Here is a 27,036-nt window from a genome sequence, read left to right as displayed (position 1 = left end):
ATGTGTATGTGTGTATGTGTGTGTGTGTGTGTGTGTGTGTGTGTGTGTGTGTGTGTGTGTGTGTGTGTGTGTATGTGTGTATGTGTGTATGTGTGTATGTTTGTATGTGTGTATGTGTGTATGTGTGTATGTGTGTCTGATGTGTATGTGTGTATGTGTGTATGTGTGTCTGATGTGTGTCTGATGTGTATGTGTGTATGTGTGTATGTGTGTATGTGTGTGTGTATGTGTGTATGTGTGTATGTATGTGTGTATGTATGTGTGTATGTGTGTATGTGTGTATGTGTGTATGTATGTGTGTATGTGTGTATGTATGTGTGTATGTGTGTATGTGTGTATGTGTGTCTGATGTGTGTATGTGTCTGATGTGTGTCTGATGTGTGTCTGATGTGTGACTGATGTGTGACTGATGCTGTTTAGGGTTAGGGTTAGGGTTTAACTTTAACTCTGATGCTGTTTAGGGTTTAACTTTAACTCTGCAACCAAACCGTGTCTTCGGAACGACTGAGCTTCTTTCACTGCCTCTTGAACACTCGCATATAAAAACACAAAAAGAAAGGAAACTTGACTCCAGTCCATTTTATCTCCCATTTGAATCATTTTTACCGTTGATTCGTCACCTTTACAAGGAGGTACAGTTTGTAAGCATCGGGCATTCGAGGCATGAGCTACACAGCCAAACGTGTGGGTAGCGCCGACCAAAATGTTGCCAAAATGGCTTGCAATTCTGTTCTGTTGGCATTTACTGTCGTTTTGGGCTTCCCTGACACTGAGCTTAACATTAACAAAGTGTAAAAATGGCCAATATGTGTCGTTTTTTTATTGTTCTTATTACTCTGGGAGAGTGCAATCATTCATTGCACCAAGCAACAAAGGTGAACACCAACAGAACACTATTGCAGGCCTGCCAGGCCATTTTGACCATTTTTGGAGGGGCAGTAACCGTTTGGCTGTGTTGCTCATTCCACGAATGCCTGATTCTTACAATCTGTACCTCGTTGTAAAGGTGACAAATCAATGATAAAAATGATATAAAACACAATGCCAATTGGTATTATTAAAGGAGATTTAATTATATAATATATTATAGTGGACCCAAGTGTGATATTAGATCTATAGAACATGTGCCCAGGGGTGTGATAGCAGATCTATAGAACATGTGCCCGGGGGTGTGATAGCAGATCTATAGAACATGTGTGGGGGTGTGATAGTAGATCTATAGAACATGTGTGGGGGTGTGATAGTAGATCTATAGAACATGTGTGGGGGTGTGATAGTAGATCTATAGAACATGTGTGGGTGTGTGATAGCAGATCTATAGAACATGTGTGGGGGTGTGATAGTAGATCTATAGAACATGTGTGGGGGTGTGATAGTAGATCTATAGAACATGTGTGGGGGTGTGATAGTAGATCTATAGAACATGTGTGGGGGTGTGATAGTAGATCTATAGAACATGTGTGGGGGTGTGATAGCAGATCTATAGAACATGTGTGGGGGTGTGATAGTAGATCTATAGAACATGTGTGGGGGTGTGATAGTAGATCTATAGAACATGTGTGGGGGTGTGATAGTAGATCTATAGAACATGTGTGGGGGTGTGATAGTAGATCTATAGAACATGTGTGGGGGTGTGATAGTAGATCTATAGAACATGTGTGGGGGTGTGATAGTAGATCTATAGAACATGTGTGGGTGTGTGATAGTAGATCTATAGAACATGTGCCCGGGTGTGTGATAGTAGATCTATAGAACATGTGTGGGGGTGTGATAGTAGATCTATAGAACATGTGTGGGGGTGTGATAGTAGATCTATAGAACATGTGTGGGTGTGTGATAGCAGATCTATAGAACATGTGTGGGGGTGTGATAGTAGATCTATAGAACATGTGTGGGGGTGTGATAGTAGATCTATAGAACATGTGTGGGGGTGTGATAGTAGATCTATAGAACATGTGTGGGTGTGTGATAGCAGATCTATAGAACATGTGTGGGGGTGTGATAGTAGATCTATAGAACATGTGTGGGGGTGTGATAGTAGATCTATAGAACATGTGTGGGTGTGTGATAGTAGATCTATAGAACATGTGTGGGTGTGTGATAGTAGATCTATAGAACATGTGTGGGGGTGTGATAGTAGATCTATAGAACATGTGTGGGGTGTGATAGTAGATCTATAGAACATGTGTGGGGGTGTGATAGTAGATCTATAGAACATGTGTGGGGGTGTGATAGTAGATCTATAGAACATGTGCCCGGGTGTGTGATAGCAGATCTATAGAACATGTGCTCGGGGGTGTGATAGTAGATCTATAGAACATGTGTGGGGTGTGATAGTAGATCTATAGAACATGTGTGGGGTGTGATAACAGATCTATAGAACATGTGTGGGGGTGTGATAACAGATCTATAGAACATGTGTGGGGGTGTGATAACAGATCTATAGAACATGTGTGGGGGTGTGATAACAGATCTATAGAACATGTGTGGGGTGTGATAGTAGATCTATAGAACATGTGCCCGGGTGTGTGATAGTAGATCTATAGAACATGTGCCCGGGTGTGTGATAGTAGATCTATAGAACATGTGCCCGGGGGTGTGATAGTAGATCTATAGAACATGTGCCCGTTGGGCAGAACAGTCACCATCCATGTCCAGTTGTATCTGTCTTTCTGGATGGCTCTCTTTTATGCCCATGATGTTCCGTGTCCAAATGTGGGCACTGTAGTGATGTCAGTTGGACGTGCTGTAAATACTTCCCGCGGGCTTGCACACAGTGCACAGAGCTGGGATGGGGCAGATCTTTTCAGACCGAGAGACGTGAGCACTGCTGTGACTCGCTGCACACGCATCCCGACCCAGAGCCGGTGGCGACGCACCACCGATGAGAAAGTGCGCCCGGCGGGGGCACAGAGCAAACGGGCCCCCCGAGGGGCGTCCCCAAGCCGAGGAGGCTGGCCCGCCACCGGGTTGAGTCCTCCGGGCAGACTGCATCCTGCAGCGTCGCAGATGCGAGCTGCTGTGAGCTTGTAGATCGGCCACTTTTGGCACGCGCAACAGGGTGTGATGACGAAAGGGTCACTTTGTGTGTAACAACCCGTTTGTTTTGTGGGTTAATGGACCAGAACGTCATCATTTATTCGCATTTATTGTCTGACCTGTTTCCATTCACAAATGCGCATTTAGTTTATTCGATAAAGCCTCAAAATCCACCTCCTCCAAACGGATAATTTTTTTGCGGATAATGAAAGTTTATTCGCATTTTGAAGTGTTTCCATAAAAAAGATTTGCGAATAAGCCTTAAATGCGCATTAAGAGGCTTTATGGAAACGCCACTATAGACACACAGCTCTGCAGTAGTGTTAGTTCTGCAGAGAGGCTGAGCTGGCAGACAGCAATAGATAGATCTAACCCTAACCCTAGATCTAACATACAGTGTTGCTCTACAGTAGTGTGATGGTTAGTGTTATAGACACACAGTAGTGTAGTGCAGTAGTGTTAGTTCTGCAGAGAGGCTGAGCTGGCAGACAGCAGATGTATGATAGATCTAACATACAGTGTTGCTCTGCAGTAGTGTGATGGTTAGTGTTATAGACACACAGTAGTGTAGTACAGTAGTGTTAGTTCTGCAGAGAGGCTGAGCTGGCAGACAGCAGGTTGGAACATGTTATGGAAATGAGGCCACAGTGTGAACAGGATAACAGCCACAGGCAGTTTAAAGGAGCAGTTCACCCTATCCATTACTCACCCTATGGAGACTTGAGTTCAATATTTTTTTTGTTGTTGTTTTTGTCACATTCCTAAGCCAATGATTGTATTAGTTTAAATGTACCCCAATCATTTCAGGATGGGTCTCCTCCCGAAATGATGGGCCTCCAAAGAGGCTTAGGAATGTGACAAAACCAAAACAAATGATTGAACTCAAGTCTCCATGGGGAGGGTCTGTTCATTTCCACCATCTGTTCCCTCACCACCAAGTAAGAGTGCGTCCATCTCACTGCTGTGCTGTCAAGACCCAGAGCGGAACTAATGTGTTTTTATTTATTTCTCATCCAGAAGGTGCAGGTCAAGCTGGACTCTAAGAACCCCAGCCTGCCTCCTCTGAGGAACCCCAACATCCTGGTAGGAGAGAACGACCTCACAGCTCTGAGCTATCTGCACGAACCTGCTGTCCTCCACAACCTGAGTGTGAGGTTTCTGCACTCCAAGATGATCTACACTTACTGTGGTACGTCTGATACTAACCCTATGGTCCTTATACTAACCCTACATTAACCCTATGGTCCTTACATTAACCCTATGGTCCTTACACTAACCCTACACTAACCCTATGGTCCTTACACTAACCCTACACTAACCCTATGGTCCTTATACTAACCCTACACTAACCCTATGGTCCTTACATTAACCCTATGGTCCTTACACTAACCCTACACTAACCCTATGGTCCTTACACTAACCCTATGGTCCTTACACTAACCCTACACTAACCCTATGGTCCTTACACTAACCCTATGGTCCTTACACTAACCCTATGGTCCTTACACTAACCCTATGGTCCTTACACTAACCCTATGGTCCTTACACTAACCCTATGGTCCTTATACTAACCCTACACTAACCCTATGGTCCTTATACTAACCCTATGGTCCTTACACTAACCCTACACTAACCCTATGGTCCTTACATTAACCCTACACTAACCCTATGGTCCTTACATTAACCCTATGGTCCTTACACTAACCCTATGGTCCTTACACTAACCCTACACTAACCCTATGGTCCTTACATTAACCCTATGGTCCTTACACTAACCCTACACTAACCCTATGGTCCTTACATTAACCCTATGGTCCTTACACTAACCCTACACTAACCCTATGGTCCTTACACTAACCCTACACTAACCCTATGGTCCTTACATTAACCCTATGGTCCTTACACTAACCCTACCCTAACCTTATGGTCCTAACACTACTGTGTGCTGTACACAGTAGATCTACAAGCCTACTGTGTGCTGTTACACAGCGACTGCTGCTCTGTGCTAAAGAACATATGATCTGATCTACAGTCAACCTGCTGCTTTAAAACATCCACAGCCTGACCAAGCTGCTCCTCTGCTACACAGAGTAATAATAATAATATTAATATATAATATTAATAATGTTATTATTAGTAGTAGTACTACTACACATATGCATGGGTTGCATTTGTAGTCCTAAACGGCCATATTGAGGACCAACACAGGTTTTCTTTGTCTGATTGGCACAGAACTAATGTTCTACACCAATCAGAACACAGAACTAATGTTCTACACCAATCAGAACACCTGTGTTGGTCCTCAACATGGCTGCTGTAGGACTACAAACCCATGAATAGAGGCTCATATGATTGGCTACTCAGAGGCTCATATGATTGGCTACTCAGAGGCTCATATGATTGGCTACTCAGAGGCTCATATGATTGGCTACTCAGAGGCTACTCTTCGTCATAGCCAATGAGAGCTGCTCCAGCCTCTCATTGATTTCATCCAATCTCCCGTGCGAGTCAGTAACTGACACGTGAGACCGACCAATTACCTTGCTTCAGCTGTACGGCCCCGCCCCAGAGTCTTCTAATCAGAGAGTCCTGCCACTGCGGGGTCAGAAACAGCGCTGGTCACGTGGTTCATTGTCACTTTACACCTCATAGACTTCAATGCATTTTGTAAACTTCTAGATCTGCTGTTTTTGCTGTTTTTAAAATTGTTTGAAAGAAAAGTATGGAGGGTCTAAGGGGTGCCCTCTGCCCTAGCGGTCCAGGCACATATACCACATAGGCTCTGATGCCCGGCAGTGTGTCACAGGTTCGAGTCCCGACGACCTTTGCTGCGTCTCTCTCCCCGTATCCTGTCAGTCTACTGTCCTATCAATAAAGAGCTGAAGACCTGTCAGTCTACTGTCCTATCAATAAAGACCTGTCAGTCTACTGTCCTATCAATAAAGACCTGTCAGTCTACTGTCCTATCAATGAAGAGCTGTCAGTCTACTGACCTATCAATAAAGACCTGTCAGTCTACTGTCCTATCAATAAAGACCTGTCAGTCTACTGACCTATCAATAAAGACCTGTCAGTCTACTGTCCTATCAATAAAGACCTGTCAGTCTACTGTCCTATCAATGAAGACCTGTCAGTCTACTGTCCTATCAATGAAGAGCTGTCAGTCTACTGACCTATCAATAAAGACCTGTCAGTCTACTGTCCTATCAATAAAGACCTGTCAGTCTACTGTCCTATCAATAAAGACCTGTCAGTCTACTGTCCTATCAATGAAGGCAGTGGTTCTCATCCTTTCAGATTCATTGAACCCCCCACCCTGACGAGCACTACTTGAACTGGGGACCCCCCACCCTACCCTGACGAGTACTACTTGAACTGGGGACCCCCCACCCTGACGAGTACTACTTGAACTGGGGACCCCCCACCCTACCCTGACGAGTACTACTTGAACTGGGGACCCCCCACCCTGACGAGTACTACTTGAACTGGGGACCCCCCACCCTGACGAGTACTACTTGAACTGGGGACCCCCCCACCCTGACGAGTACTACTTGAACTGGGGACCCCCCACCCTGACGGGGACCCCCCACCCTGACGAGTACTACTTGAACTGGGGACCCCCCACCCTGACGAGCACTACTTGAACTGGGGACCCCCCCACCCTGACGAGTACTACTTGAACTGGGGACCCCCCACCCTGACGAGTACTACTTGAACTGGGGACCCCCCACCCTGACGAGCACTACTTGAACTGGGGACCCCCCACCCTGACCAGTACTACTTGAACTGGGGACCCCCCACCCTGACGAGTACTACTTCAACTGGGGACCCCCCACCCTGACCAGTACTACTTGAACCGGGGACCCCCCACCCTGACGAGTACTACTTGAACTGGGGACCCCCCACCCTGACGGGGACCCCCCAGCCTGACGAGCACTACTTGAACTGGGGACCCCCCACCCTGAACTGGGGACCCCCCACCCTGACGAGCACTACTTGCAGTTGGAAGAGTTGAGGCATTACATCAGCAACAGTAGTTAACAGTTAGACAGTTGTCTCTACCGTTACGCTTACAGTTACACTTCTCTATGATACAGTACTGAGTACAGTATCATTTACAGTAGTAGGGTAGTTCTATCATACAGTATCAGTTACAGTTAGACTTTGATCATGTGACATAATGATGTGTCCCTACTGGAAACAATATGTTTTGATGACAGGTTAAAATAGATCTAAAGTAGTTATGATTTATGATTAATAATTGTTATTGTTTCAATAATAACACACACACACACACACACACACACACACACACTGAAAGTACTGAAATTAGCTGATCTACAAGATCACAATGTGATGCGTAGATCTGCTTTTTTCTGTACTTTTTGTGTGACACTGTTGTGTAATACTAGACACGCACGCACGCACGCACGCACGCACGCACGCACGCACACACACACACACACACACACACACACACACACACACACACACACACACACACACACACACAGACACAGACAGACAGATATGAGGTTAATGATAATCTTTATGGTTGAACAGCTCCTCTCTTAAAGGCACAGCGACTGCAGTCAACCTTTCATTTAAAGAGATATTTCACTTTAAATCATCCTCCTTTCATTTAAAGAGATATTTCACTTTAAATCATCCTCCTTTCATTTAAAGAGATATTTCACTTTAAATCATCCTCCTTTCATTTAAAGAGATATTTCACTTTAAATCATCCTCCTTTCATTTAAAGAGATATTTCACTTTTAACGACTCAGGCTTTTGTGTTCACTTGAAGATTCACTGTTTATTGCAAGTCACTATGAAAAGCTCCACCGGCTGTCTGTCTGTCTGTCTGTCCGTCTGTCCGTCACGTCACACTTTTGGCCCTACTCATATCTCCACCACCGTTGCCCCGATCCATGCCAAACTTTGCACACACACTTCTTGGCTGCCAAACCACAACCTCCACCACAACCTCCACTCATTTCTCACATAGCCCTCTTCTAGCGCCACCATGAGGCTGATTCTTGCAAAACACATTTTTGGACACAGCTCCTACAAATTCTGGCCTAAAATCACGCAAAACAGTACACAGTATCTCTACAGTCATGTCAAAGCGGTACACAGTATCTCTACAGTCATGTCATCAACATGGATCTGTCCTAACCCATTTCTCATATTCCCTCCTGATTGGCTACGATTGCCTTCTAAAGTTTGTGTATGCGACCTGGCGGTGGCTTATCTCCCGATTAGGGAGTCTTACTGGTCTATGTTTTATTTCTATCAGGCATAGTGCTGGTTGCCATCAACCTCTATGAGTCCCAGCCCATCTGTGATGTGGACCTCATGTTCATATATATATATATATATATATATATATATAAACATATATATATATATATATATATATATATATATATATATATATATATATATATATATATATATATATATATGTGTTTATATATATATATATATATATATATATATATATGTGTTTATATATATATATATATATATATATATATATATATATATATATATGTTTATATATATTTTATTCAGGCATAGTGCTGGTTGCCATCAACCCCTATGAGTCCCTGCCCATCTATGATGTGGACCTCATGTTTATATAAATTATTATTTATTATATGTTTACTTTATATATATTATATGTTTTCAGGCATAGTGCTGGTTGCCATCAACCCCTATGAGTCTCTGCCCATCTATGATGTGGACCTCATGTTTATTATACAGTATATATGTATTATATGTTTACTTTATATATATTATATGTTTTCAGGCATAGTGCTGGTTGCCATCAACCCCTATGAGTCTCTGCCCATCTATGATGTGGACCTCATGTTTATTATACAGTATATATGTGTTTATATATGTTTATATATGTTTCAGGCATAGTGCTGGTTGCCATCAACCCCTATGAGTCTCTGCCCATCTATGATGTGGACCTTATGTTTATGTATTATATAGATTATATGTTTAATATATGTTTAATATATGTTTATATATATATATTATATGTTTTCAGGCATAGTGCTGGTTGCCATCAACCCCTATGAGTCTCTGCCCATCTATGATGTGGACCTCATGTTTATTATACAGTATATATGTATTATATGTTTACTTTATATATATTATATGTTTTCAGGCATAGTGCTGGTTGCCATCAACCCCTATGAGTCTCTGCCCATCTATGATGTGGACCTCATGTTTATTATACAGTATATATGTGTTTATATATGTTTATATATGTTTCAGGCATAGTGCTGGTTGCCATCAACCCCTATGAGTCTCTGCCCATCTATGATGTGGACCTTATGTTTATGTATTATATAGATTATATGTTTAATATATGTTTAATATATGTTTATATATATATATTATATGTTTTCAGGCATAGTGCTGGTTGCCATCAACCCCTATGAGTCTCTGCCCATCTATGATGTGGACCTCATGTTTATTATACAGTATATATGTGTTTATATATGTTTATATATATATATTATATGTTTCAGGCATAGTGCTAGTTGCCATCAACCCCTATGAGTCTCTGCCCATCTATGATGTGGACCTGATCTCAGCCTACAGCGGTCAGAACATGAGTGACATGGACCCTCACATCTTCGCTGTGACCGAGGAGGCCTACCGACGCATGGCCAGGTAGGCTACAGACTACAGACACATGTAGGCCTACTGACACTACAGACACATGTAGGCCTACTGACACTACAGACACATGGCCAGGTAGGCTACAGACTACTGACACATGTAGGAATACTGACACATGGCTAGGTAGGCTACAGACACTACTGACACTACAGACACATGTAGGTCTACTGACACATGTAGGCCTACTGACACATGGAACCAGTTTGTCTTTATTTCCTGTTTCCTGTGTAGTGATGACAGGAACCAGTATGTCTTTATTTCCTGGAAGTAGCCACTGCTGCACTGAACTGAAGTCCCATTGGAAACATAACAGAAGCACACTCGCACAGACAGAGTCATTATAATGAACTGTAGTCCCATTGGAAACATAACAGAAACACACTCGCACAGACAGAGTCATTATAATGAACTGTAGTCCCATTGGAAACATAACAGAAACACACTCGCACAGACAGAGTCATTATAATGAACTGTAGTCCCATTGGAAACATAACAGAAACACACTAGCACAGACAGAGTCATTATAATGAACTGTAGTCCCATTGGAAACATAACAGAAGCACACTCGCACAGACAGTCATTATAATGAACTGTAGTCCCATTGGAAACATAACAGAAGCACACTCGCACAGACAGTCATTATAATGAACTGTAGTCCCATTGGAAACAACAGAAACACACTAGCACAGACAAAGTCATTATAATGAACTGTAGTCCCATTGGAAACATAACAGAAGCACACTCGCACAGACAGTCATTATAATGAACTGTAGTCCCATTGGAAACATAACAGAAACACACTAGCACAGACAAAGTCATTATAATGAACTATAGTCCCATTGGAAACATAACAGAAGCACACTCGCACAGACAGTCATTATAATGAACTGTAGTCCCATTGGAAACATAACAGAAGCACACTCGCACAGACAGAGTCATTATAATGAACTGTAGTCCCATTGGAAACATAACAGAAACACACTCGCACAGACAGAGTCATTATCAGTGGTGAAAGTGAGCCGGAACGGCCGGAACCCCCGTTCCGTTAAAACATTTGGGGCCGGAACGGCGTTCCGTTAAAGGGAGAAGCCAGCTGTCAAAAATCCCATGTTAAAAATAACCTGCCACAAACGCACGTCCAGGAAGAAAACAATAGCCTATACTAAAGTCAGATTAACATACAGTAGGCCTAGGCTACACAAGTGTTACTAGTTAGACTATATTTTCTGATAAAGTGCTTCTAAATTATTCCCGTGGGTTTGTGTAGGTCAGTGTAATCAATTCGGTTTGTTTCAGTGTTTGACACGGAGCGGGTAGAGGTGGGACGTTCGTGAACGAATCGAGTCGTTTGAACGGCTCTTTGAAATGAACGATATAGGATTCGGTTCACAGTAGGGAGCCGTTCCTTCGAATGAGCCAGTCTTTTGAACGGCTCTTTGAAGGGAACGGATCCTAGAGATCCGGCTCACTTCAAAGAGCCATAAATCCCATCTCTAGGAGAGACTCGTCGTGTCTGTGGCACTGTGCCTGCCATCAGTGCCATGGTGCCTGCATGCGATGCAGCCTTAAGCTGCAGAATAGACCAAAATGATTCTATTCTGCATCTTTGGAAATACCCCAGTAAAGTAGGCTAGGCTACTTAAAACCTGTACTTAAATACAGTACTTTAGTAAATGTAGACTACTTAGTTACTTTAGATAACTGGTTATAATAATATTAATAATAATATATTATATTATCTGGAATGTATATAGAGCTTTCAAACATGCTTTACATGTGTGTGGGGGCCTGGGGAGACAACAAATAAGAGAGCAGGATATGGTGACAGGATAGAATAATGTTGCTCTATCAGCATTTCTTTCTTTGTGGATGCTGCTAGTACTGTATGTGTTTATGTGGATATACTAAACAACATGTTGTTGTACAGTGACCATTAACATCGTATCTTATCTTAGGTGATTCTGCTAGCCCTACTGCTTACCCTTCTGTATGGAACAATGAAGAGTCTTATTATAGATAGGCCTATTTCCTTTAGGATTTCAATCATGTTTCATGTTACAGTTAGTGTAATGCCGTTGCCTTTCAGGTGTAGGACCTGTAGTGTTTTTATTGTGTGTATAACTATGCCAAAATGCAGTTTTCTATGCATTTCAGGGGTTTTGGGGGGTTAGAGCCTCCCAATTTTTTCCGGCCGCGCGGCCAATTTTGGGACAGTTCCGGCAAGAATTTCAAACCACTTTCACCACTGGTCATTATAATGAACTGTAGTCCCATTGGAAACATAACAGAAACACACTCGCACAGACAGAGTCATTATAATGAACTGTAGTCCCATTGGAAACATAACAGAAACACACTCGCACAGACAGTCATTATAATGAACTGTAGTCCCATTGGAAACATAACAGAAACACACTCGCACAGACAGAGTCATTATAATGAACTGTAGTCCCATTGGAAACATAACAGAAGCAAAGTAGCACAGACGGAGTCATTCGAGCAGCATATTCTTGTTATGAGTGTATAGTTTAAGAAAACATTTGAAAACATCATGAAAGTAACACCAACAACACCAGAGAAAGATGAAATAACGCCCCGAAAAATATTGAAAGGAGACATAACGCTTCCAGTAGGACATGTTATTGCTACTCATCGTTTCTATTTCCGTGCCCCAGACTGTATGCCGGGAGAATTTGCAAATCGTGTTAGGCAACAGTCTGGCCACGTGAGACTAAGAGGAACCAGTATGTCTTTATTTCCTGTGTAGTGATGAGAGGAACCAGTCCATCATAGTGTTTCCTGTTTCCTGTGTAGTGATGACAGGAACCAGTCCATCATAGTGTTTCCTGTTTCCTGTGTAGTGATGACAGGAACCAGTATGTCTTTATTTCCTGTTTCCTGTGTAGTGATAACAGGAACCAGTCCATCATAGTGAGTGGAGAGTCTGGCGCAGGGAAAACGGTGTCTGCTAAATACGCCATGCGCTACTTCGCTACGGTCAGCGGAACCTCCAGCGAGTCCAGCATCGAGCAGAGAGTTCTGGCTTCTAATCCTATCATGGAGGTACGTATCCTACCTATCTACCTAACCTATCTACCTACCTAACCTATCTACCTACCTACCTACCTACCTACAGAGCAGAGAGTTCTGGCTTCTAATCCTATCATGGAGGTACGCATCTACCTATCTACCTAACCTATCTACCTACCTACCTACCTACCTATCTACCTATCTACCTACCTATCTACCTACCTATCTACCTACCTACCTATCTACCTAACCTATCTACCTAACCTATCTACCTACCTATCTATCTACCTACCTACCTACCTACCTACCTACCTACCTACCTACCTACCTACCTACCTATCTACCTACCTATCTACCTACCTATCTACCTATCTACCTAACCTATCTACCTACCTAACCTATCTACCTACCTACCTATCTACCTACCTACCTACCTACCTACCTACCTATCTACATATCTACCTACCTATCTACCTACCTACCTACCTATCTACCTATCTACCTACCTACCTACCTACCTACCTACCTACCTATCTACCTACCTATCTACATATCTACCTACCTATCTACCTACCTACCTACCTACCTATCTACCTACCTACCTAACCTACCTACCTACCTACCTACCTACCTATCTACATATCTACCTACCTACCTACCTACCTATCTACCTACCTACTTATCTATCTACCTACCTATCTACTTACCTACCTACCTACCTAACCTATCTACCTACCTACAAACCTCCAAACCAGCCGATCACAACAAGCTCACAGCGAGTTGTGAACTTTTCCTTTGTGAGACACGATAGCCAGTAGAGGAAAAAAGTACTCAAATGTTTTACTTACAGTAAGTATACTGCAATATAGAAATACTCTGTTAAGTAAAAGAATTCAAAATGTACTTGAGTAAAAGTACAAAAGTGAAAATGTACTTAAAGAAGTAAAAGTACAAAATGTTTGAAAATAGAGCTTGTAGATCTGCTATTTTCAAATAGCCAAGGTATAAAACATGTTTTATAATACAATCATTGATATAGGGTTAGGGTTAGGGTAGATCTGCTATTTTCAAATAGCCAAGGTATAAAACAGGGCTAAAGTGGTTTATATGTGTTTTATAATGCAAAGTAAATAAATAGTAACTCAAGTTTTCAAATAAATGTAGTGGAGCTAAAAGCACAATATTTGGATCTGAGATGTAGTGAAGTAGAAGTAAAAGTATTGGAAATTGGAAGTAAAAGTACAAATACGTCCTCAAAATAAAGGAGTAGTTCACCACTTTTCAACCTGTCTTCATATAATAGGTCCTCCTCACTAATGTTCGTGATAAAATATCACAATTCTTTTTCTACTCAGTCCAAGTCTCCTAGGAGAGCTGTGGGAAGTTCAGAATCCATCGTCTTTTGACATCATGATTTAAAAAAAAAAAAAAAAATCAATATTTTTGAATAATATATTTAAATTTTTATTATCGCGAGAACAATGGCTTCCACTTTAAAATTGCAACTTTTCAGGAATAGAAAGCCTGCAGTTTCTATAAGCTGGATTGGCAATCGATGATGTCACAAGACAATGGGTTTCTGACCTGCCCACAGCCCTCCTCTGAGAAAAAAAAGAAAAAAAGTTATTTTTGAGTGAGGACCAATTATAGGTTGAAAAGTGGTGGAGTGCCCCTTTAAGTAAATGTACTTAGTTACTTTACACCACCGACGATGGCAAATATAAATCAGTCAAATATGAATGAGTTTTTTTTACCCAGAATCCTCCTCTCTCCGCAGGCCATCGGGAACGCCAAGACCACTCGTAACGACAACAGCAGTCGCTTCGGGAAATACATCCAGATCGGCTTTGACAAGAAACACCACATCATAGGAGCCAATATGAAGACCTATCTGCTGGAGAAGTCTAGGGTGGTGTTCCAGGTGAGTGTGGAGTGTCGTCCAGGGTGTTTTATGGAAGGGAGAAGAGTCTGGGACGCGTGGAGCGTCGTCCAGGGTGTTTTAGGGAAGGGAGAAGAGTCTGGGACGCGTGGAGCGTCGTCCAGGGTGTTTTAGGGAAGCGTGGAGTGTCGTCCAGGGTGCTTTAGGGAAGGGAGAAGAGTCTGGGACGCGTGGAGCGTCGTCCAGGGTGTTTTAGGGAAGGGAGAAGAGCGTGGAGCGTTGTCCGGGGTGTTTTAGGGAAGGGAGAAGAGTCTGGCTTTGCATAAAAGACTGGTTCTCACATGTATGTTTTTGGCCTCAGACCCCCATCTGAAATGATTCTGTGCCAGGGACCCCCATCTGAAATGATTCTGTGCCAGGGACCCCCAGAAGAATTTAAAAGCATTCAAAATGTTCCAAAACATTTTTGTTTGAGCTCGGCATGAAAGTGACACACTGTGAGCTTGTAGATCTGCTGTGTTTGAATAGCTGCGGTATTGTGATGCTGCGGTATTGTGATGCTGCAAATGCGGCAGCCAGAGTTTTAACTAAAGCTAAGATAAGAGAACATATTACTCCAGTCTTAGCGTCGCTACACTGGCTCCCGGTTGTTTTTAGGATTGATTTTAAAATTATTTTACTTGTTTATAAAGCTCTAAATGGTCTGGCACCTTCGTACCTCTATGACTGCCTGCATAGATACGTTCCAAACCGCCCACTCAGGTCTTCTAGTGCTGACCTACTCGATGTGCCTAAAATGAAATATAAAAAATATGGTGAAGCAGCTTTCTGCTTCTACGGACCGACAGTTTGGAATAAACTCCCACTACACCTAAGACAGGCAGCCTCTGTGGATAGCTTTAAAGCACAGCTCAAGACCTATTTCTTTACTCTTGCTTTTAGCTGAATTATTTTTTTATCTCTTTGATGCTATTGACGTCCACACTGTTCTGAAATTGTTCTTCAATGTTTTATGTTTTTATTGTTCTGCTTTATTGTATTCATGTGTATTTTATTTTTTCTGTTAAGTAACTGTGCTTCATTTTCTGCTCTGTAAAGCACTTTGAGCTGCATTTCATGTCATGAAAGGTGCTATACAAATAAAGCTTTATTATTATTATTAAGAAACACGGGCATAAATAATACAATGAGACCAAAAAGCCATTCATTCCCCAAGAGGCTGAGCTAGCAGTTGGTTAGCACTGCTAGCGGTTGGTTAGCACTGCTAGCGGTTGGTTAGCACTGCTAGCGGTTGGTTAGCACTGCTAGCGGTTGGTTAGCTACAGCGGAACGGAGCGCTGCTTTTCCAAGTATTTGAAGTTGAAAGGATCAATCTGCACCGTTAGACTATGGAGAGGACTCTTCTCCTTCACACAGTCTCTCAATGAGAAGGCTGTGTGTGTGTGTGTGTGTGTGTGTGTGTGTGTGTGTGTGTGTGTGTGTGTGTGTGTGTGTGTGTGTGCGCGTGCGCGCGTACGTGTTGGAATTCTGGAATAGGAACACATGTGGCTAGTATAGGCCTATTTCAGCAAATAAAAGGGAATCTTGAACCAGTCTTTACAAAATCTAGAGGCATCTCACGTCTGAAATATTTGTAAAACATTTCAAAGTCTTTTTTTAAATCGTTATGTTATCTCTCCTATGGCACCAACATCAATACAGCATGGAATATTATAATATTATATACAGAATAATATTATTATAAATATTATATTATGTGATCTCTCCTATGGCACCAACATCAATACAGCATGGAATATTATAATATTATATACAGAATAATAATATTATAAATATTATATTATGTTATCTCTCCTATGGCACCAACATCAATACAGCATGGAATTGTGGACAAAATCTTTTCCAAAGATAAGAAAATATTGTATGTTTTGAGAGGCTAAATGGTGGTTCTGTGGCTCAAATGCAGAACACATAATGAACACATAAAGGACCTTGATAATCGGGGGATATCTTAAAAAGTCCTGGAATAAATTCCTTACCAAAACATTTCTTCACCAATGTGTTTGTAAAGGTGTCTAGTAACACATCTCACAAAGACTGAAATTCAGTTTCCCTAGGAAAATCTTTGACAGCTAGGGTAATTCTGGGTCTCATTCACTCACTATACACTATACTATAGGGGAAAAAAATCACTCCCAAAAAATATGCTTTAAGTGGGATGTGAGGGGTCTAACTAGGTGTTTTTAATTATTCTGAATCCATTACAAGCATTTGTTTTGCACAAAAAAACATTCATTGGGTTAAAAACAGCCCATAAAATGATGGTTTAGTGATGAGTCATCACTTTTCACAGTGGTATGGGGGTCCATTTCTAGCCCAAGGAATGTTTTTGGTGCAAAACAAATGCTTGCAATGGATTCAGAATAATTAAAAACACCTAGTTAGACACCTCACATCCCACTTAAAGTTATACTATGTAACTTTTTTTATAAAACATATCTTAAAATTGTTCTAACTATTAAATCGCTAAAGTTTTAGAACCCCCACTCCGTTCATTTCAGCCCCAAAAGCCTTTTCTTTATATGTTTTCTACTTAGCCTTGACAGGGGCGGGATTTCCCGGCAAAATGACGTCATCTGCATCATCCGTATACGTTGTGTATACGTTGGCCAATCACATTGCAGATCATACACACATGATACACTATCGGCCAATCACAGCGCAGATCATACACTGCCGGGCTCTCTGGTGGGTTTAGGAAACACGCCTTCAGGAAGTACACTGCAGTGTTTACACTGGTCTAGGAGTCTAGCATGTAACTCCCCAACCGCTGCTCGTAGAGGGACACGGGAGACCTCATTGAAAGCGTCTCGGCGAGGCGAGGCGGACGCGGTGGTCTGACGGCCCGGTCCGCGGCGAAAAACGGCCGAAAAAAGCAGACGCGACCGCGGTTTGCTATAGGCCTACTGCTACAGACCACTAGTTGAGCAACTTACACAGTATAGCTTTAAAGCATATTTTTTGGGAGTGATTTTTTCCCCCTGTAGTATAGTGTATAGTGAGTGAATGAGACCCAGAATTACCCTAGCTGTCAAAGATTTTCCTAGGGAAACTGAATTTCAGTCTTTGTGAGATGTGTTACTAGACACCTTTACAAACACATTGGTGAAGATTTTATTTGGTAAGGAATTTATTCCAGGATTTGTCACTATTTCTAAAGATATCCCCCGATTATGATGTGACAAGGTTTTAAAAGCTCTGTTTTAAAGGCGGTCAGAAGGAATCCTGGTGGGAAGAGAATGTTTGTCTGACGAGGCTTGTAGAAGTCATATGACCTCTAGAAGCATGTCCATCCATGGGTCATGTGACCATCATGAGATCTGTGAAATGTTCCACACATTCTGAAGCCTGACTGTAATTATTATCTATTGATCTATTCGATGATATCTGAGTCTTCCTCAGAGACTCTGAGGAAGACTAAACGTGGAAACGTCAGTCACCCTGTCGCTCTACAATAAATGAACGTGCAGACCAGTTGAGTGCTCCATCATTGTTTATTTGGGTAGTCATTTTTTAAGTGCCCAGGTTGTCTTTTTGATATAGTCTGTCCTTGTTGAGCACCAACGAATCCTTCTACCAAGCTGCTGGCTGAAACATGCAGACATCTCCCACTTGTCTTATTTGGGATGTTCCTTTTAGGCAGGGTGTTTAACTGTACTTGTACTGTACTACATTCCAGTTGTATTTACTCTATAGATAGATAGATAGATACCTTTATTATCCCAAGGGGGAAATTCAGTAAACTATGTGTACTGTTCAATCAATCGCAATACCATACGAGTATTCCATAGTCAATCAGGGGCAGAATAAGTGAACCTCCTATAGACCTTATTCACACCGCGGCCATCTTGGATCACATGACTTCCTGGGATAGCAGCCTGCATTACAAACCATTGTGAACAATGGAGCGATGGTCCCAAAATATGAGTTCTATTCAACCAATATCTTTTTACCAAATTGACAAATGGGCAGATGACAACATCAACATCCCCAAAATGATTAAATAGAAGGGTACATCCACAATATTCATGGTAGTTAGGTTACACTGTTACTCTTTACAAAGACTTGCTACAGTATCAGTGCAGACTATCACTCCATTGTTCACAATGGTTTGTAATGCAGGCTGCTATCCCAGGAAGTCATGTGATCCAAGATGGCTGCGGTGTGAATATGGTCTATAGATCAGCAGGGCAACCCTCTGCCCTTTTGGTAGTGATTATCTTGGTAGTAATGTTTTCATGTTTTGGTAGTGATTACCTTGGTAGTAATGTTTTCATTTGGTAGTGATTACCTTGGTAGTAATGTTTTCATTTGGTAGTGATTACCTTGGTAGTAATGTTTTCATTTGGTAGTGATTACCTTGGTAGTAATGTTTTCATTTGGTAGTGATTACCTTGGTAGTAATGTTTTCATTTGGTAGTGATTATCTTGGTAGTAATGTTTTCATTTGGTAGTGATTATCTTGGTAGTAATGTTTTCATTTGGTAGTGATTACCTCAGTAGTAATGTTTTCATTTGGTAGTGATTACCTCAGTAGTAATGTTTTCATTTGGTAGTGATTACCAGTTGGCAGTAATGTTTTCATTTGGTAGTGATTACAGTCCGACGGGAAACACAGTCCGGATGGTAGGAACCGAACATTGGTTCCTACCACCTTCACGTTAACTATAAATTCATTTATACACTTTCCCGTGCTTCCCAGACGAAGTATGAGTACTCATTCGAAAGGGCGCGAGCACGCGCTTCTAACGGTGCCATCCATTGGGCTGATCGAGCCCTTGATAGATATTGCAGGCTCAGAACGTGTTATTGCATGTTAGCAAAAAAGGGCTGGCCACAATGTAAACAGATAGGCCCCAGTCCAAAAAAATAAAAACGTGCTTCTTGTATCCTAAATGACGATCAGATAGTAGGAGAGACTCCATTACACTCTAAAACACACACATTCGTAATGACAGTATATAATATCATAATGATCTAGGTCATCTTACACATGTTCTATTGAAGCCCAAATCTAATGATAGGATATATATATATATATATATATAAAAATATATATTTTTTCCTTTCTAAGAGGGGTAGTGTGGCTTTTGATAGAAGCATAGATTTATATATATATGTAATTTAAGTACAAAATATGATTTTGGCCCCCATAAAAAGGTGAAATTAAACAAAATGGCTGGCACCAGTTTTGTAGATTTTTATTAAAGGGTGGCATTCAGTGAGTTAAAGTGTTTCCTGTGTTGTCATTGTGTTTCCTGTCAGGCCAGCAGAGAGCGTAATTAAAGTGTTTCCTGTGATGTCATTGTGTTTCCTGTCAGGCCAACAGAGAGTGTAATTAAAGTGTTTCCTGTGATGTCATTGTGTTTCCTGTCAGGCCAACAGAGAGTGTAATTAAAGTGTTTCCTGTGATGTCATTGTGTTTCCTGTCAGGCCAACAGAGAGTGTAATTAAAGTGTTTCCTGTGATGTCATTGTGTTTCCTGTCAGGCCAACAGAGAGTGTAATTAAAGTGTTTCCTGTGTTGTCATTGTGTTTCCTGTCAGGCCAACAGAGAGTGTAATTAAAGTGTTTCCTGTGTTGTCATTGTGTTTCCTGTCAGGCCAACAGAGAGTGTAATTAAAGTGTTTCCTGTGATGTCATTGTGTTTCCTGTCAGGCCAACAGAGAGTGTAATTAAAGTGTTTCCTGTGATGTCATTGTGTTTCCTGTCAGGCCAACAGAGAGTGTAATTAAAGTGTTTCCTGTGTTGTCATTGTGTTTCCTGTCAGGCCAACAGAGAGCGTAATTAAAGTGTTTCCTGTGATGTCATTGTGTTTCCTGTCAGGCCAACAGAGAGTGTAATTAAAGTGTTTCCTGTGATGTCATTGTGTTTCCTGTCAGGCCAACAGAGAGTGTAATTAAAGTGTTTCCTGTGTTGTCATTGTGTTTCCTGTCAGGCCAACAGAGAGTGTAATTAAAGTGTTTCCTGTGTTGTCATTGTGTTTCCTGTCAGGCCAACAGAGAGCGTAATTAAAGTGTTTCCTGTGATGTCATTGTGTTTCCTGTCAGGCCAACAGAGAGTGTAATTAAAGTGTTTCCTGTGATGTCATTGTGTTTCCTGTCAGGCCAACAGAGAGTGTAATTAAAGTGTTTCCTGTGATGTCATTGTGTTTCCTGTCAGGCCAACAGAGAGCGTAATTACCACATCTTCTACCAGCTGTGCTCCTCCAATCATCTGCCAGAGTTCAAGGCCTTCAAACTGAGTGAGTCATGTGACCTTATGTGACCTTAGTGACCCCTGACCCTGACCCTACGTGACCCCTAACTCTGACCCCTGACCCTAACCCAGAGTTCAACACCTTCAGAGTGAGTGAGTCACGTGACCTTATGTGACCCTAACCCTAACCCTACAGTGACATCACCTAACCTACTAACCAATCACTGTGCTGTGTTCCATTGGGCGATGACGTCATCAGGAAGTGTGGAATCCTCATAGACTCCATTTCAGCTTTTTAACGCTCAGTCGCCGAGAAACCTTTTTTTTTTTCACGGCGACACTGGGCCACGTAAACAATCTGGTCTTCATCCACACTGAGCCATGTAAACAATCTGGTCTGCATCCACACTGGGCCAGTGGGCCACGTAAACAATCTGGTCTGCATCCACACTGGGCCACGTAAACAATCTGGTCTGCATCCACACTGGGCCATGTAAACAATCTGGTCTGCATCCACACTGGGCCATGTAAACAATCTGGTCTGCATCCACACTGGGCCATGTAAACAGTCTGCTCTGCATCCAGCTTTAAATGAACTTCCACAACATGGACACTAGTGAATGGAAGCCACGCTAGGTTTGGATGATTACTAAACTAAAGGCACTAAAAGTGTTAGTCTACTTACAGGCTAACCCTAAACTAAAGGTCTACTTAGTAATACAGTAGAGAAAATATATAATCTAATATCTATCTAATATCTATATATCTGCAACAGAGCAGAAAGCTGCAACACTCCATATTAGATAAACGGATCAAAATAACATGAGACGGGGAAGCATGATTTTTTACCTCACTGGACAGGAGCGCCACCTGTTGGTCTTCGTCAACGTTGCCAGCGTTGTGAATAGGAGATTCTTGAGTGCTTAGTAAAACAGACCTGAGTTGATCTGTACTTGGTGTGATGTTTTTCAGTCTACAGTACACCAAGTCTCTTCATCAAACATAGCAGATCTACAAGATACAAACACATCACTTTGTGAACTTGAAGATCTGCTATTTTGGTTGTTCTAGTGGTTAAACATCAAGTATATTCTTCTTCTAGTGGTTCTAGTGGTTCTAGGTGTTCTAGTGGTTCTAGTGGTTCTAGTGGTTCCAGTGGCGGAACAAGTGAACACCGGGCCTGTATGCGAGCTACAATGACCGGGCCTCGCCGCCACCCAAAACAGTTACAGATAGACACATAGCCTATACACAATAGTAGTAGCCTTCAGCACCCTGCACCCACCATAGCAGAAAGCAACTAGGAAACCACATCAATCAAAACAACATCAACAGCACCAATGAGCAACACTCACAGTATTAAAATAAAATATCAATAGCTAGATTGGTGAACTGCTTAGGACACATTGGCACAGGGACAGCAGCCCATGAGCTCTATACGTCTATAGCCTTCAAAGTATGCTTATATAGGCCTACTCACCACTATTTGAAGGAGACTCCATGCTCTGCTCTGCAAAATCATCCACTTGTATTTTTGTATGCCCTGCAGTTTCTTTGCCTCGTTCACTTTCTATTGACAGCATGGCCAGTCAGTCCAGTAAAGTCTCCTCTGTCCCAATGTGGTTTATATGCATTTCCGCTCATGATTAAGCCATGCGTAAACAACGCATTGCTGAAGGCTAACTGTCTTGTGTTGACAAGTGATTGATGATGTAAGTGTGCAGACAATGAAAGTTTTAAATGGGCCCGCCGCCCGCCTGCCCCACCTAGAGGCGGAGGACGCAAAGTGCGTCCAAATCCTATAATAAACTAAAGATCCATATGATCTGATCATCTGACGGCCGGGCCCAGTGGTTCGCGGGCCTATATGCGGCCGCTTACCCAGCTTAACCGGACGCTCCGCCCCTGAGTGGTTCTAGGTGTTCTAGTGGTTCTAGGTGTTCTAGTGGTTAAACATCAAGTATATTCTTCTTCTAGGTGTTCTAGGTGTTCTAGTGGTTCTAGGTGTTCTAGTGGTTCTAGTGGTTCTAGGTGTTCTAGTGGTTCTAGTGGTTCTAGGTGTTCTAGTGGTTCTAGGTGTTCTAGTGGTTCTAGGTGTTCTAGTGGTTCTAGTGGTTCTAGGTGTTCTAGTGGTTCTAGTGGTTCTAGGTGTTCTAGTGGTTCTAGTGGTTCTAGGTGTTCTAGTGGTTCTAGTGGTTCTAGGTGTTCTAGGTGTTCTAGTGGTTCTAGGTGTTCTAGTGGTTCTAGTGGTTCTAGGTGTTCTAGTGGTTCTAGTGGTTCTAGGTGTTCTAGTGGTTCTAGGTGTTCTAGTGGTTAAACATCAAGTATAAAAGTAATTCTCAGTCAGATATTCTCTCAGGTTTCCTCCTGACATGAACTGTATCTTTGTATCTAAACTGTAAAGATGTTCATATTTGACATGAATGTAATGTTGATCCTGATGGTGATATGAGTTCACTTTGATGTACATAGATCGTATATAGATCTCCAAGACCACAACGTGTCCCTCCACGCTACTTTGCAGGGCAGAGAGAAAAAGAGAGAGAGAGATCTGTCGCTCAGATTCTATGGTCAGACTCAGATCAGCGGCTGTCGGCACCAACAGACCCCGTTTCTTGCGTCCGTTAACAGCGGCGTGGACTCTACGGTTGTTTTCTACGTGTCCACTAGGTGGTGCTGCAGACTTCGTGTACACCAACCAGGGTCAGAGTTGTGTCATCGATGGAGTGGATGACGCCAAACAGATGCTGGAAACCAGGAGCGCTTTATCACTGTTAGGTACAGTATGTACTCTATCACTGTTAGGTACAACCAGGACCGCTCTATCACTGTTAGGTACAGTATGTATAGTATGTACAGTATTTACAGTATGTAGAAGTTCTTTATCACTGTTAGTTATGTAAACTACCCAAAAAAGTTCAGGAACCAATTTGTGTTGTTTGATATCATGTTTATCGTACATTAGTCACGTTTACAACGAGGTACAGTTTTTAAGCATCAGACATTCGTGGAATGAGCAGCACAGCCAAACGTGTGGGTGGCGCCTATTATAACTAGAAATACTGTTCCTACGAAACAGTGTGGGCTCGCATGTAACACCATGTATGGGCATAAAGATCTACCCTTTGGCTGCACCTCATTGGCTAAGAGCCCTGCCTTTGTACTGTCGGTACAAAGGCAGTGTCTTACGTCATTTTGAGGAGAACTTGACTGATAGATAAATAATGAAGATAACATATGTAACACCATGTATGGGCATAAATGTCCTACCCTTTGGCTGTACCTTACTGTTGAGGAGAACTTGAATGATAGATAAATAATGAAGATAACATACGTAACACCATGTATGGGCAAAAAGATATACCTTAACCCTAACCCGTTGTACTGTGGAGGAGAACTTGACTGATAGATAAATAATGAAGATAACATACGTAACACCATGTATGGGCATAAAGATATACCCTAACCCTAACCCGTTGTACTGTGGAGGAGAACTTGACTGATAGATAAATAATGAAGATAACATACGTGTGCTCACTTTCAGCGAGCCCACAATTATAAATTTACACTCAATGTCAGGGAAGCCTCACTGTTCCACTACCTACTGCACTGTTCCAGACCCTACATAATGATATGTTATGTTTAAATGTCAGGGAAGCCTCACGTTTGGCTGTGCTGCTCATTCCACAAATGTCCGATGCTTACAAGCTGTACCTCGTTGTAAAAGTGACTATTCAATTATAAAGAATTATATAAAACACACGACCATTTGGTGTTAATAAAGGGGAGATATAATGGAACCAAAGTTAAGTATTCTTTACCACTGTTGGGTATGTAGAAGATGAGATGATATGAGATGAGATTATTGTTTAAACAGGAATCAGTGAAGTGGACCAGATGGCTCTGTTCCAGACCCTACATAATGATATGTTATTGTTTAAACCGGAATCAGTGAAGTGGAGCAGATGGCTCTGTTCCAGACCCTACATAATGATATGTTATTTAAACAGGAATCAGTGAAGAGGACCAGATGGCACTGTTCCAGACCCTACATAATGATATGTTATTTAAACAGGAATCAGTGAAGAGGACCAGATGGCACTGTTCCAGACCCTACATAATGATATGTTATTTAAACAGGAATCAGTGAGGTGCAGCAGATGGCACTGTTCCAGACCCTACATAATGATATGTTATTTAAACAGGAATCAGTGAAGAGGACCAGATGGCACTGTTCCAGACCCTACATAATGATATGTTATTTAAACAGGAATCAGTGAAGAGGACCAGATGGCACTGTTCCAGACCCTACATAATGATATGTTATTTAAACAGGAATCATTGAAGAGGACCAGATGGCACTGTTCCAGACCCTACATAATGATATGTTATTTAAACAGGAATCAGTGAGGTGCAGCAGATGGCACTGTTCCAGACCCTACATAATGATATGTTATTTAAACAGGAATCAGTGAAGAGGACCAGATGGCACTGTTCCAGACCCTACATAATGATATGTTATTGTTTAAACAGGAATCAGTGAGGTGCAGCAGATGGCTCTGTTCCAGACCCTACATAATGATATGTTATTTAAACAGGAATCAGTGAAGAGGACCAGATGGCACTGTTCCAGACCCTACATAATGATATGTTATTTAAACAGGAATCAGTGAAGAGGACCAGATGGCTCTGTTCCAGACCCTGGCAGCCGTTCTCCATCTGAGCAACGTGGAGGTTGTGGAGCAGTCAGCTGATAAGAGCAGCATCTGTGTAAGGACATGTTCCAGTTCCTCTATTAGTATACCTCTATACACTATTATAATACCTCTATTATACACCATACTATACTCTATACACTATTATAATACCTCTATTATACACCATACTATACTCTATACACTATTATAATACCTCTATTATACACCATACTATACTATATACACTATTATAATACCTCTATTATACACTATACTATACTCTATACACTATTATAATACCTCTATTATACACCATACTATACTGTATACACTATTATAATACCTCTATTATACACCATACTATACTCTATAGACTATTATAATACCTCTATTATACACCATACTATACTCTATACACTATTATAATACCTCTATTATACACCATACTATACTCTATACACTATTATAATACCTCTATTATACACCATACTATACTCTATACACTATTATAATACCTCTATTATACACCATACTATACTCTATACACTATTATAATACCTCTATTATACACCATACTATACTCTATACACTATTATAATACCTCTATTATACACCATACTATACTCTATACACTATTATAATACCTCTATTATACACCATACTATACTCTATACACTATTATAATACCTCTATTATACACCATACTATACTCCATACACTATTATAATACCTCTATTATACACAATACTATACTCTATACACTATTATAATACCTCTATTATACACCATACTATACTCTATACACTATTATAATACCTCTATTATACACCTTACTATACTCTATACACTATTATAATACCTCTATTATACACCATACCATACTATACTCTATACACTATTATAATACCTCTATTATACACCATACTATACTCTATACACTATTATAATACCTCTATTATACACTATACTATACTCTATACACTATTCTATACTCTATACACTATTATACCTCTATTATATACTATACTATACTATACTATACTATACAGTACCTCTATTATACACCATACTATACTCTATACACTATTATAATATAATACCTTTATTATACACTATATTATACTATACTATACTATACTATACTATACTATACTATACTGTATATATACTATACTATACTATACTATACTATACTATACTATACTATACTATACTGTATATATACTATACTATACTATACTATACTATACTATACTATACTGTATATATACTATACTGTATATATACTATACTATACTATACTATACTATACTATACTATACTGTATATATACTATACTATACTATACTATACTATACTATACTATACTGTATATATACTGTATATATACTATACCATACTATACTATACTATACTATACTATACTATACTG

General features: G+C 41.1%; 1 protein-coding gene across 1 annotated transcript in view; it reads left to right on the top strand.

Moving 5' to 3' along the window:
* The window catches only part of LOC308293618 (unconventional myosin-Va-like), a gene marked incomplete at both ends in the record, with an annotated part of 67,949 nt that overhangs the window by 8,147 nt on the left and 32,766 nt on the right, over positions 1 to 27,036 (top strand). Inside the window, 7 exons of the mRNA XM_080736213.1 lie at positions 4,057 to 4,228; positions 9,588 to 9,732; positions 12,648 to 12,804; positions 14,549 to 14,692; positions 20,872 to 20,953; positions 23,578 to 23,685; positions 25,571 to 25,677. Coding sequence (XP_080592339.1) covers positions 4,057 to 4,228; positions 9,588 to 9,732; positions 12,648 to 12,804; positions 14,549 to 14,692; positions 20,872 to 20,953; positions 23,578 to 23,685; positions 25,571 to 25,677 — 915 coding nt within the window. The remainder of the gene's footprint in view (positions 1 to 4,056; positions 4,229 to 9,587; positions 9,733 to 12,647; positions 12,805 to 14,548; positions 14,693 to 20,871; positions 20,954 to 23,577; positions 23,686 to 25,570; positions 25,678 to 27,036) is intronic.

The sequence above is a fragment of the Nannobrachium achirus genome, assembly GCF_963921795.1.
Source record: "Nannobrachium achirus genome assembly, chromosome: 11".
NCBI lineage: Eukaryota > Metazoa > Chordata > Actinopteri > Myctophiformes > Myctophidae > Nannobrachium > Nannobrachium achirus.
Note: the sequence above shows the minus strand (reverse complement) of the source record. Positions and strands in the feature narration are given on the sequence as shown.